The 13,862-nt window shown below is 52.0% G+C and overlaps 1 protein-coding gene across 7 annotated transcripts in view; it reads right to left on the bottom strand.

Annotated features, from left to right (window-relative positions):
• Positions 1-8,763, bottom strand: part of Dnah1 (dynein axonemal heavy chain 1) — a 62,341-nt gene extending 53,578 nt beyond the window's left edge. For 4 of the 7 annotated variants that reach the window (XM_033756953.1, XM_033756954.1, XM_033756952.1 and 1 more), the window contains exons 1-6: positions 8,678-8,762; positions 5,058-5,430; positions 4,060-4,132; positions 1,624-1,798; positions 1,074-1,230; positions 184-316 (exon numbers count right to left, since the gene is read on the bottom strand). In XM_033756953.1, coding sequence (XP_033612844.1) covers positions 184-316; positions 1,074-1,230; positions 1,624-1,798; positions 4,060-4,132; positions 5,058-5,396 — 877 coding nt within the window. In that variant the 5' untranslated portion in view covers positions 5,397-5,430; positions 8,678-8,762. Of the gene's footprint in view, positions 1-183; positions 317-1,073; positions 1,231-1,623; positions 1,799-4,059; positions 4,133-5,057; positions 5,431-8,677 lie in introns of all 7 variants that reach the window. The other 3 variants (XR_004514638.1, XM_033756957.1, XM_033756958.1) reach the window with 1 other exon arrangement.
• Positions 8,764-13,862: the final 5,099 nt, after the last annotated feature.

The raw sequence follows: 13,862 nt of genomic DNA on the forward strand, positions 1-13,862 counted from the left end.
AGAATTACCTTCACCTAGAATAGCACCTCTGCCCTAGAAACTTTTGTGACCTTCGCAGTGCCTAGTTATACTATACATGTCATCCTTGGTCCCTGCATGTCCTGCTGTGTGGCCAGCTCCTTGGCTTATATCCTTGCTGAGAGGCCTCGAAGGGCTCCTGACCTCCCATGGCTCCCTGCTCACCGTGCCCCAGGAAGTCATCAGTGGGCAGGAGAGCTTTTCCAGGGACAGGTTTCCTGTTCTGAGACCCTGGCTCCAAGCCCATGTTGATCCACTCGCTGGGAGTTCGGCAGTCAAATTCCTCATTGTCAAAAACCTGTGAAACAGATGGGCTAGAGGAAGCCGTTCCCCCAGTGACCAGGTAGAGAGCTAAGCATGCCAAAGGATGGAAGAGAGGTGGGCACTGAATCCCTCTCTGCTACTCTCAGGGGTCCACAGGACCTGAATGAGGGGAAAGACTGGACCCATGGCTCTAAATCTCCCAAGGGTCAGGCAGAGGACTTCTGGGAACTTCTCTCTCTCTCTCTCTCTCTCTCTCACTGTCCTGGAGCCACCAACAACTCCTGCCCAAGAAAAAGGTCGCTCTGGGGGTTCCTGAGCACCCCACTAGGAGGTACCCTTTGGCAGGGTGATGTGCATCTGGATTCAGCTTTGCCTCCCCAGAGACCAATGTGCAAGAAACTAAGGGGCACAGATAGAAAGGGAGGAGGAAGTGAATAAAAGCCAGAGCTCCCTGTTTCTCCTCCTCAGACTCAGTTTCCCCATTTGGGCCCCAAGGGATAGCACTGATGACCTCCTCCATCGCTGGCTGCCCATTTCAGTGAGCCTATAAACAGTTGTCCCCCACCCCCAGGCAAGCCTTGGTCAGGGAGTCCTGTACACTGCTCCCTGGGCCAGCTAGGCTGCTTCTCAGTCCTGAAGGCTGGGAAGAGGTAAGGCACACAGGCTGCCCAGCTCCCAGAGGAGCAGAAAGCCAGCATCCTTGGGATCATGCCTCCCCCAACTCCAGCCTAGGAACCCCAGCAGGATCCTGCACCCCTCTATCCACTGGTGATCCGTGGAAGCCTGCTCACCTTCAGGGGGAGATAGACGGGGAAGAGAGGGTCATGGCCCTGCTCGATGGTTTGAGGGTTCTGGGAGTCTGGGTGCCTGGGCATGAGCATGTTGGAGTTGACGCCTGCCCTGGCCAGCAGCTGCTCGATGTCCAGGCTCAGGTACTGCCGCTTTCTCCTGGCCAAGGCAGGGGTAGATTCTCAGAGCCGCTCTGCTCAAGAGGTGGCTCAGCAAGGGCCCAGGGGCTGTGGTAGGAGTGTGGCCCAGGGGCCCTCTGGGACTTCTCAGAGAAGCGGGATAGTGGCAGTGGGTAGAGTCCTGGACTCCAATAGCCCTTGTCTCCTTCAGTCACCTCAATGTCACCCGCCCCAGTTCCACAGCAAGGAAAGCCATTTTTCTCCCATTAAGAGAACTTAGTCCTAAGAGAGTCTTTTCCCCATTAAGGGTAGAAGGAAGATTTGGTCTCAGTGCTTGCGCACAGACTCTGTTATGGGGACTGTCAGCTGGTGGTCTGGGGACTCTCATCCCATGTAGGGAGGACAAGCCCTCCCCCATCTCCACCTGCTGTACCTCTCAATCTCCACCTTGCGGGGCTGCTGGCCAGGCAGCACCTGGAAGGGTACTTGCACTTTGGGCTCATAGGCCTGGAGTGGGAAGTCTGTCTGCGACAGCAGCTGCGTGCTGGACCCGATGCACTGCTGCTCCATGCGCTCCTCGAAGTCCTCAGGAATCACGAAGCTTCCAACTATGGGCAGAGGCAGAGGCAGAGGCAGGCACTGTGGGAGTCAGGCCAGGGCCTAATGAGTCCCCCACCCCAATTTTCCAGTAAGACAAATCACCAGGCAGGAGCCAGCAGACAACTTCAAACTAGGCAGAGGCAGAGGCAGAGGCAGGCACTGTGGGAGTCAGGCCAGGGCCTAATGAGTCCCCCACCCCAATTTTCCAGTAAGACAAATCACCAGGCAGGAGCCAGCAGACAAGCTCTGAGGCACTGCTGGGAGAAGACAGATGAGGGAACAGCTGCCTGTGGGGTGGTAGCCTAGGGGGGCAGGACCTCCAGAAGGTCTGTTTGGGCCCCGCTCTCCCTGTCTGGAGCCAGCGCCTGACCATTCCCCTCAAGCTACTCCCGGTCCCCACACTAGGGTCCATTGCTCAAGCCAGGTGCTGAATTAAACTATGGGTAAGGGTTACAACTAGACAGGAAGGTAAAGTGGGACAGGCCCCTGCCACCCTTCTCCCGCCCCATCTCTAGCATATGAGAGCTGGGGTGCCATTCATTCTCTGGGGCCATTTCTGGGCTTGAAGCATGCTAGATACCGGAAGGAAAAGTGGTTCTGTGGGACCGTCAAGTCACCAAATGGCTAGCCCTACTCAGCTGCAGAGACTTCCATTCAAGGTCTGGGGGAAGGCAGGGGGGTGGGGAAAGATCCATAGGTAATGCAATAAACTATCCCAGGTTGTCGGGACTGAGGGTCTCCTGGGACGCGAGGTGCAGAATGGTGAGAAGTTCCAGGTGACCGGAGACCTTGTGGGTGGGAATATGCCTCAGAAGGAGGCCACTTTCCCAGGGCCTGGTGGAGTTCTGGATACCCTCCAGCCGTTCTCCTGGTGGACAAGGAGGCCAAAGAGTCCAAGGGCCCGGGAGGCCATGGCAACCCCCTCCTTAAACTTTGTTATCTCTTTGGGATCAAGGGGCGTTCACACCGCAGAGAGACCCACATGGAGGACACCCTCAGGGCCCCACAGAAGCCTCCATACTCTGGGCCTAGGCTGGTGCCTGAGGCTTGGCAGAGGCCTCCCCCTCAGTCAAGCTCATAGTCATGGCAGGGCTGAGGCACCAGGCCACAAAGGCTGCGTTCCCACTGCTAATCTCTGGCTCCTCAGTCTGTGGGTCTACAAGGCTGTTCCACCACTGGACCCACTCAGGGAAGTCCAGCAAGGAGCCATGGTGAAGAGGGCTCAACTTGGCCTCCAGCCCCTGCTCTGCTCCTCAGCCCCTGCTCTGCTCCTGAGCCCCTGGGTCCCTGCAGCCCTCCGTTTAGCCCTTGGGTAGCTCACTGGCTGCCATGATCCCACTGGCACTACCCTGTGCCCTGCTGCGGGCCTGTTTTTCTACATGGGAGAGAAGCCACTGAGCTACTACCCCCAAGCCCCTCTCCTCACATGGATGGTAGGAGCACTGTTCCAGTGCCCCATGGGCCTGAGATCTATGGTTCATAACCTTTCCCCAGGGCAAAGATATTTACAAGACTGTTAAGAATAAGCCAGATCCTCAGATAAGTGCACAAATGCCCACACTTGTTTTCTGTGCCAGCAGAGGGTAGGGGCACAGATCCATAAGACTGAGAGAGGCTCTGTTGAGACTAATCTGAAGGAGGCCTTTCCAGGGGTCAACACGAGCACAGAAAGCTGGGTCCAGGAGCCATCTGTGCCTGAGGGAAGGGGTGCTCTGCCCGGTAGAGGAGGTGATCAAAGGCCACCGGGGGGAAGGATCCTGCCCAATTCCTCCCCACCACCCAAAGGCTCTCCTGGTGCCGCCCATCCTCTCTGTCAGAGGTCTGCCCCACACCCTGCAGCCCTGTCCCAGTCCTGACTCCCAGTTGTCCCCCAAGCCTTGCCAGAGACTGAGGGCAGTTTTCCTTTCTCCTTCAGCAAAGGTCTCCTGCGCACCTACCCCTCCTTTAGGTGCTGGGCCCTGGCAGGGAGCAGCTCAGACAGTGTTGGTCTCCTTCAAGCCTATATTCCAAGGGAGCAGAAAATCCTGTGTATGAATGTCCTATGGGCCTGCCTGGGCAGACAGAACTGTGGCTCCAAATCAGCACAGGGCCCTTGTCTTAGCTCTGAGAAAGGTAATGACAAAGCACCTTCCATGAGCCCAGCCCCTCATTTTACCCTGAGGAAGCTGGGACTCTCACCAGGAAGAGACCATCTCCTTGAGGCGAGAGGCTCTGCTTCTTCTTCTAACTGCCCACCAGGGCCCACGCACCTGCTCTCCTGGGCACTGACCTTTCGGAGTGAACTTGTCAAGGTCAGCCTGACGCAAGAAGTTCTGGTTCGTGCTGGGACCACAACATACATTCTGAAATGAAACCCCAGATCCTTAAGTGTACATAAACATCCCAGGGAAAATCAGGGAGCATCCCAGAAGCGTGGGGGTGAGGCAGAACCAGCGATCACACACACAGGGTTCCAGGGGCCCCTGTAGGGTGACAAGCCACGGCCACCTGGGACACACCTGGCCCTTCCTGTGGTGCAGCACAGCTCTCCCACTCAGTGACAACACTCCCAGTGTCACTCCCAGTTGGCTGAACCACAAGTCAGGGACTGTAAGGTCAGCAGGTGTCACCCTGTGTGTAGCTCCTCTCTCAAGGGCCACTGTGGTACCCTCAGTGGGCTGGGTATCTGTGGTCCTTGTCCTATCTTTCTTGGTCCCTCTCCTGCCCTTAAAGCTGCCTGGAACCCAAAAGGCTCTGTGAACTCTGTCCTAGCCATTTCTTTCCCGTCTTCCCCCGCCCCAAGCCTCATCCCTTATCTCTCCCCTCACATGCTACTCTTCCCCTTCACCTGCCCATACCTGCAGTTCCCCTACCTGGAACACGGTCCCAGCCCCCATCTTACCCAGCAAGCACATACTCATCCCCCAGATTTCAGCACTATGTCTCATCGTCAGAGCCCTCCCTGATCCAAGCCATTGCCCCACAGGATGGGGACGTGGATGAGTCATCTTTGCTGTGCCTCCAGTCTTCAGACCCAAGCCCAGCACACGGCAGGTATTCAGCAATGAGCTGTGAATGGATGATGGATGGCCAGCTGGATGGATGGTCAAAAACACAGATGGATGGCAAGAGGAGCAGCGTGTGAGAGGATGGTGTGACACTTAACGGATATCTGGATGGTTAGCTGAACGGACAGGTGAAATAGCAGGCACAAAAGTGGAGGATGGGTACATGGAGCCCATAGGGCAGGCTCAAGCTAGGCCTCCAGGGAACAGCTGCCACACTTACCCCAAGTTGGTCCAAGGCTCCAGGGCTGAGGATGTCAGAGTAGAACCCTCTCTGCTTCAGCAGTGGGTACCTCTTATCGGTGCCTGACTGGGGTGACTTCTTGGGCTGCTCAGTATCTGAGGTCCTGGGTGGGGCCAGAGGTGAGGATAAAGGTGGGAGCTTGAAGTCAGGACCTGGAGGCGGATTCCTCAACCTGTGGTCTGGAGTCTGCTCCAGGGTATAGTCTAGGCCTCGGAGACTCCTTCCTGGGCGGCACCATTGACCCGCAGAAGCACCACTGCACTTTGGGGGCTGCGGGGTCCTGCCTGGGCTGCAGCCTTCTCTGTTCTGCTGCTCCATGCTGCTTCCTGGGGAGATGTCCCAGCCTCAGCTCCTAGGAGAAGATACCAGTGCCCCTCAATTCTCGGTAGCCTCTGACTCGGTCCCCAGGGGCACTGGGACACGTGGACGCCTGGACTGTCCCCCCGCACCAAGCCCCAGTCCATGGCGAACAGAAGGGGAAAGGAGGGAGTGGTGTGGTCGCTTAATGTAGACGCGCACACAGTGCCACGAGAGTCCCTCCCAGGCAACAGTGAGTCCACATGGGCGCTACCTGTGAGGAATAAGCCCTCCTTAATTAAAGGCTGAGTGAGCTAAAGCTCAGCAGATGCCTTCACCACAGTGTACCCTGCATCTGCCCACCACTTTCCTTCATTTTAGAGCACAAGGCCTGGCTTCTCAGTGGGGGGAGAGGAAGAGAGAGACCCAGAGCACATTCACTCACGACTTTCCCCAAATGACTTTCCACAGAAGTGGCCCCAGGACACTTGGTCCAGCTCTCCTCACTGGCCTGCCCTCCCCAGTGTGGCTCTTTAGCACCTGTGAGCACCGGGCCACATTTAGCCTCCCTTCTCATCGTCCACCCTACCTCCCACCACATAGGAGCCAGAGGAGTAAGCGGTCTCCCCAGTGAGATCCCAATCCCAAGCCTCCGCTGGCTATCGGTGCCCCCTCCAGCAATAAATAGCATCCACTCACTCTGACTCTGGGGTCACCTATCTGGGGGAGCACATACCCTCCTGTCTTTGCAAAGGGAGTCAGATGCCTCAGGGCTACATGCAAATCCACCACCTGGAGGACAAGCGTTCACAGTGTTTTTCTTGCCAACTTAGTGCTAGCTGTTGCTTTTGGCTACTCCACAATGTATCACGGGGCAAATCCTTGGGCAGAAGAATATTGTAAGAAATTGGACAAAGGGATGGGAAAGAGGGTTTTCATCTAAGGCTAGTGCAAAAAACCAAAAAGCAAGTCTTCTTTTAGCTCAATAAAAATTTCAATTAAAGAAAATATCTTAACAAAAGGTAATAGAGGCCCACCCCAGCAAGCCTTCTTCCCCAGCCCCATCTCATTTTCCCATCCTGTCCACACCCTGGGACAGGGCAGGCAGGATCTTAGGTCACTCTTTTGCCAGGTGTTTTTTGCTCCACTATTCTCCAGCGTAGCCACCCAGTGGGACTGGCTTGTGTCAGCCCCGGATATACTGTGGCATAATAGGCTCTCGCCTACACTGCCCTGAAGAATGGGGTGGGTGGCCAGGCCAGGGTGAAGCACAGCTGTCTGTAAGCATGGAAGCAGCCTGCAGCAGCTGAGCTCACTTCTAAGAAGAGGGAGGCAAGCCTCTGGAGAGATGGAGAAGGGCAGCCCCTGGTCAGCTGTCCCAGGCTCCCCCACCAGAAACTCTGTTCCCTGAATCCCCTCCCTACCCTTCCAGGGTAGGGACTGAAGGTAATGCTGAATCTGGCCCACACCCACCTGACAGACATCAGCCCTTTTCAAAGCATCGTAAAGGTCAGAGGACCCCTTGAGGCCCAGCTCCATCATGCTGCAAACTCACAGGTGTCTGTTACATCTCTGATCAAAATAGTCAAATAGAGCAGGTCTAGAGAGGCCAAGGCTCCAGCTCCACAGGAAACTATTATTTCCATCGGCTTACAAACGGGCTTAAAAATGCCTGGCCTTTGGTGTTCAGAGACAGCAGGTGCACAAATGTCTAGGAAACTGCCAGGGGCAAAAGGGGTCTGTGACAGGTGGATTTACCTGCCCCTCTGTGAGCTGTTTCCCTGAATGAGGTGGCAGAGAGGTATGCATTGAGACATCTCCCAAATAGGTAGGAGAGTGAGCTGCAAACTGGGCACCCTGTTTCCCCTCTACCTCCCTGCCCTTCACAACAGCTCCCTTCCAGCCTGGCCCCAACTCCAGTCACCTGTTCTTGGCCGGTATGGGTTGGAGGTATAACAGACAGGCCTCTGCCTCCATTCACAGCTCCATGGATCCTAGAAACCTCTGTTCAGAAATAAGTGTGGCTGACAGAAGGGAGGACATGCAGCAGGGAGCGCAAGGACTCTGCTGCTGGCAACCCTGGGCACATCCCTCTTCTCCAGTGTGGTGGGAACTAGCCACAGAGATGGCAGGGTGGGCCTGCCAGGGGATGGTGAATGCTGTTTGGGGCTTAGACTTATTTTACCTGTTACCACATTTAGACTTCTGAGGTGGAAACTAAGACTGCCCTCATTTCTCAGAGAAGCAAAACAAAGCTCAAAAAGGTTAACTGACCTGCCCCAAATCACACAGCCAGTAAGAGGCACAGCTGGAATTGAACCTAAATTCTTTTTGCTCTGCACCCACGTGAGCTGGGAGCCCTACTGGCTTGGGCGGAAGAATACTTCAGGTTGCATTCATCGACAGTCAATCCCATGTGACCACCTGCCCAGCAAGTGGTGGAATGCACACAGGTGAGCAGGGGTAGTCATCGGTGCAACGGGTACTGATGTTATCACCAATTTAAGAGGCGAGGAAAATCAAGTCCAGAGAAGTCAAGAAAGTTGCAAAAAACTGGCAGAATCAGAATAGAACTTGAAGTCTTCCTTCTGGTTGACTCCTTACGACTATATTCTTAGCACCACAGTAGTGATTTTCAAACTGTGCACCAGGAAGCCCTGAGATTCCACAAAGTGGATGACCGACTGGAGCAGAGCCTGCTCAGGAGGGCTTCTAAGCCGCCCACCTCTGATTTAGAGAGAAGCCTGAAACTTTGTCTGTTTCACATCCCAGGATCCCATGAACAAGCCCTCATTTGGTGAATGGATTTGTGACTGTTGGAGTTTTTTTCTCTCCCTGGCTAGCTGAGCAGGAATTTTCAAGAAACACTGATCTCTGAGAGATGGGCTCCTAGCATGGAGATCTGGCACAGATCTGGCACACAGTAGGTGCCCAGAAAGTATTTGCTGCAGGCTGGTTTGAACCAATGCATTAATGAATGGAGGTGGGTAAAAGGAGGAATAAAGTTGATCTCTGTGCCATCTGGATAAGAAGACTGACTGGTGGCTTCCAGGACCAGAATCGTGGTTTTCCCCTGCCCCAGTCTTTCTGGTTAGTACAGAGCTTAACTGCAAGCCTGTTTATGAAGAAATATCCCCACCTCCACCCGGTCTCAGCCCTGGGCCAAGGCCTGTAGGGCCAACCCGACTGGTAGTCAGTAATGGGGACTCTAGCCTGGGAAGGATGCCTCCTCCCTGCACACTCGCCCTGGGCACCTCCCCGAGGTACCCCTGCCCCTCAATCCCAGGGCCTGGGCGACCTACCAGCTTCAGCAGGCCGGCGGCTTGGCTGTGTAGACGACGTCTCTAGGAAGGGACACCAACTGACCGTTGCTAGGGGCGGAGCCAAGCGGTCGCGCGGCTCGAGCTCCCATCCTGGAACCTCGCCCGGTCTGCTCCAACCACCTGGCTCGAGCCCAAGGTTTTGGTCCACCTGCCCTGTTGTAGATGTTGAAGTATTGTTATTTTTCTTCTGTGTGGTTATGGCATAGGACACTGCCTTGTCTTAGTTAATGTTAGTTCAGGAGGAACGTCAGGATATCTGCTTGCGATTCTCTTTCAAATGGTTCTGTAAAATGTATGTATAAACGGGTTCAAATAGACGCAAGAGAAAGAGCAGATAAAGCGAAAGTGGCCCCCTGTTCACACCCAGGGAATCTGAAGGTTACTGATGGCTCCTGCACCAGTAAGGGCTACACAGCAAAAGAAAAGCAAAAAAGTCACCCCACTTCGACCTTAGAAGTCCTTCCTGCTCGCAGCCCTCTTAGCATTGTCTGCTTTCCTACTTGGGGAAAATGGGATTTGGGGGGACTGGCTAGTGTTGGGGGAGGTAGCAGGATCTGACGGTCATTACACCAACGTCTAATTATATTCTGTTGCAGTGCTGGACTGGAGCCAGGCCTGTACTGATTGGGAACTGAGCTAGACTCCGTCCTGACTGTGAAGTGTTTGCTGGCGGGGAAGCCAGACAGCCAGGTCAGAGGAACCCGAGCGCAGTATGTAAGTTGTGACTGGGGACAGGGTTTCGGCCTTTGCACAGGCTTCTGCTGCTCTACAACTTTCTCCACTGACTTCTACTCCCTGCCAATTCCTGTTCCTGTCGAGATCGGATACTGAGGCAACGCTTCCTTAGCCCAAATCCTGATTTTATTTTTTTATTGGCACAGTTACTTTGATCATAGAAACAGAGGGCAGGAATGTATAGGTGATTGGAGGCAAAATGGTCCCAGCTTTTAAAAGGATACAGACCCCTAAAGCTCTGGCTAGGGCAGGCTGGGTCCTTCATGGGCCTGAAGTTAGCAGTACCCTGCTCTGCCTGTGGCGAGGCACTTGCATTGCTGCTTTTGCTTGGCTCTTCCCTGCAGTGGCTATAGCCACCCGGTGTGGCTTAGGTACCCACAGGTTGCCACAGTAACATCAGCCCACGATGGGCCTTTGTGTGAGGTGCAGAGTGCTAATCCTGGAAAGCTGCCAAGCAACACAGTGGGTTTGTGTCTTCATAGGGGCCTTGGCTGCCAGGTGGATGGAAAGGCGGCTATCAAGAGGGTCCACTATCAGGAGGATCAACTCACAGAGCCACTTACCCTCTTCTATGCCATGGCCCCTTCCTGTCTCCAGCAGAAGGGTAGGCCTTAGGGATGGCAGCCAGTGGGTGCTGCTCTTGTTGTAAGGAAAGCTGGGAGACAGGCAGGGAAAGCTAAGGGCCTTAATGAGGTTTCTGGCAAATCCCAACTGGAAAGAGTTACACCCCTGCTAGAGAGAGCAGTTAAGAGAAACAGGCAGAACTGATAAACAGCCTTCAGTGCAGGAGCCTGGAGTTGCTCCTCTCCACCTCCAGCTAAGCAGAAAGGAGACAAATTGGGGAGGGAGATAGTATAGAAAACTCACCTAGTACGTAAAATATATACTCATGCCGGAACACCCACACACCTATATATAAATACGTATATATGTGTGTTATTTTCTCACCACGTTAGTACACTAAAATGTACACATATCCCTTTACTAATTGCTAACTCAGCCTTGCATGTAAGACTCTGCTATAAATTTCAGAGATAACACCTTGACAGAACAAAGAAGGCCATAAGGAGCTTTCCCAAGAATTTGTATGCAGGCAATGGAGAGAGTCAGTGGCCAAATCAGGGATCTCAGAGCCTAAAACAGCCAGTCAAGTCATACAAACTCTCAGCGGGGAGGGTTCCTTTCGTGCCAAATAAAGAGCTAAGAACAAAGACCTCCAGGCTCCAGACTCCCTACCAGTACTCCCAGGAGATGGCTCTCTCTCTCTCTCTCTTCATTTCTCTCCTCTTTCCAATAAAGTGATTATGTTTCTCCCTTTAAACTTGCATCTCTAATTCTTTATTGGTATAACACTTACAAATCCCAGATAAAGTCTGCCCTCACCAGAAGTGACATCCTTAACAGTGCTGCCAGTTAGTTCTACTTGGCCCCTCTTCAGTGGTGAGCTGTGAATGTGACTGCCTCTCCCTGGCAGGGAACTGTCTGAGCTGGCCCCTGCTCTCCTGGCTCTCGGGTGCCACCCTCCAACACACACACCTCCCCCCATCTTCTCCAGATAAAAACTCCAGCAGGTTTTTATCCATCTACTCTGCCCTGGAGGTGCCATACCTCGGTAGGAAAAGAGCAATGGGCTGAGCCCTGACTCACAGGGCTCCTGCCTCACGGAAAAAAGTAAGACTCACTCTTGTTGAAAAAGGGAGATGGTAAATCGTGGAGGTGCTTACCTATGTCTTGTTCAGAGCCCCCTTGCTGAGCAGGACTCTGTGCCCTGGAAGCTGGGAGATCCAGGGTGCTTAGGATGCCCTGGCCACGCCCATGCCCTTCAGTGTCTGAATCCCGGCAGGCTTGGACACCCCCTTCCCCTGCCTCTCTGCTGGCAGTGTTTTACAGGCTACAGAGGTGAGAGCCCCATGTGAGTGGGTGGCAGAGAACCCTTCCATGTGCTGGGCCAGGTAAACACAAGGTGACCATCATCTGAGCAGGTGGCAGGAGCTCCATAGTCCCCAGCTGCCCCAGGCTGTCTCGTGGGTCCCCAGGACCTTCATGCAAATTTTCAGGACTGGGCTTTGAGCTGCAGCCAAGAAAAAAAATGAAATGTGGGGGTGTCAGAAAGAGGCTGAGCAAGTGTTAGTGCCAGTAAGACTCCTTTTGGGACCCCTGGCACATTTCATGTTATGATTCCCTCAAAGCCCAATGTGTGACATGTGGCTACGGAATACCATCAAGATGTTGCTTGAAAAGCAAACTTTATCTCCTGTGATGCACTCATGGAATGGCTTGGAGTCATGCTGCCAGCAGAAATATAATATTAGCTACATGTGTTGTTTTATATTTTCTACTGGACACACTTAAAAAATGAAACAAAAAAGGTGAAATTTATTTTGAATATTTTTTATCTGTCCTGATATATTTAGAATATTATCACTTCAACAGATGGCCAATTAAAACTGATTAATGATATATTTTATTTTATTTATTTTACTTTTTTTTTTTTTGGTACCGGGGATCAAACTCGGGTCCTTGCACTTGCGAAGAGGTGGCCGAATCACTGAGCTAAATCCCTGGCCCTAATGAGATATTTGATGTTTTCTTTTGTGTTACATTTTTGAGGTCTGGTATACATTTTAAATTTACAGCACATGACAATTTAGACTAGCCATATTTCAAGTGCTTCCGGAGTAGAGAGGTCTGGTAATAATAGAAGATGTGAAGAATACTGATTACAGATAAAGGAAAAGGGTGAGAATTGTGTTTACATCTACAGCATGAATTAATATAATTGTGTCCTTCGGATGTTCTGGCTGGGTAGCTGTACCACTCCTGCCTCTTCTTTTTTTACTTTCTAACTGACACATAACTCCTCTCCTTCTCTTCATTATCATACACTGAACTTTAGTTTGCATCTTCAGATTCATAAAGATACACCCCTTCAGATACCCACCTGGACATACGCTTGTCCTGGTTCTACTTTTGTCACCAGACAGAATTAGCAGAAGAAATAGTGTTCAGGTAAACCAGGAAGTAGCTTACAAGCACTGAAACGAATCAATTGTTTAGTCTCATTTGGTTGGTTGTGATGTACTTAGATTTTCGCCATAGTATACAGTATCATTACTATATAATTATAGACTGTATCATCATATCAAAGTCAAAACTTGAAACAAACTTAAAATATATTACTTCCAATTCTCTTCAGTATATATTCTTTCAAAATATGACAAATGTTTCTGACAAATCTAGTATTCTCCAAAATTGAGCACTGAAAAACAGGACTATGAAAAGATCACTCACAATTTATTCAATGTTGAATCTGCACAAGGTAATGAAAGATTACCTTAGGTAAGAATTTAGCCAGGGCTCTGAGATGTCTGGAGGCCTCCAAAGCCTGGCATGGGCCGGTGCCTGTTCCCCTCACGCCCACACTGGCCTCCTTCTTCTCTCTGTTCAGCCCTCCCCGGGTCACTGCACAAACCCCTGACCCTCTAGCTAAGATCAGCCTCCCTTTCATGAGCTTACAGACCCGAGTGCATTACTTTTGGGGCACTCCTCTACATATCTAACTATGAATCCACTAGTGGAGTTTTAAAATTGATTCGTGTCCCCCAGCTGGGCCCAAAGCCCCAAGACAGAAGGTTGTGCCTGTTTTCATGTGTCTTGGCACCTCCAGGTGTCAGCGCTCATCCCTCCTCCTTCCTAAAAGTATGAAAAGGGATAAAGTACAAAGAGGGTCAAAATCATGGGGTGCGGGCCTGATGCAGCCTGAAGACATGCAAAGTTGGCTCATATTTGACTTCAAATTCATCGAAAGACAGGAGTTTTTAGACCAAGATTTGAGTTTCTGACTTCTCTTAATTGGACCTTGTTAGGAAAAAGGAAAAGTAAACAGAGGTAGGAGCTCGCAGGACAGGTTTATTTCAGAACAAATCTGAGTGGGACAACCCTGGGACAGAGACCAGACCAGCTACTCTCACAAGGCTATAAGGAGGGTCTTTATAGGGTCACAAACACAGGGGGAGAGGGCTGTGAAAGGACAAAGAGACTTTCAAGGGGGAGGGCTCAGCACAAAGGACAGGGCTTGAGAGTGTACAGGGAGTTTCATTTTGTTTATTAAGAACAGTGCTGGGCCAGGGATTTAGCTCAGTGGTTCTGCCAACTGTCTCGCAAATGCAAGGTCCTGAGTTTGATCGCTGGTACCAGCAATAACAAAAAAATGATTGGGAATTAAAGAGCAGTCTGAATTATGATGGGAGTTATGGAATGCAGCTCTGGTTACTGGGCCTTATCAACCTGTGATTATCCTCATTTCTAGCAGCACAGCACAGCAAGGGGGGAAAGGTTCACCTGCTTAGAATGGCTGTGGTTGGATTCCTTCAGACCTACCTCCCCTCAGTCTACCTGGAGGGGAGCCGTGGCTACCTGACTTAGACAG

The sequence above is a fragment of the Fukomys damarensis genome, unplaced genomic scaffold (genome assembly GCF_012274545.1).
Source record: "Fukomys damarensis isolate Sample0158 unplaced genomic scaffold, DMR_v1.0_HiC HiC_scaffold_28, whole genome shotgun sequence".
Classification (NCBI taxonomy): domain Eukaryota; kingdom Metazoa; phylum Chordata; class Mammalia; order Rodentia; family Bathyergidae; genus Fukomys; species Fukomys damarensis.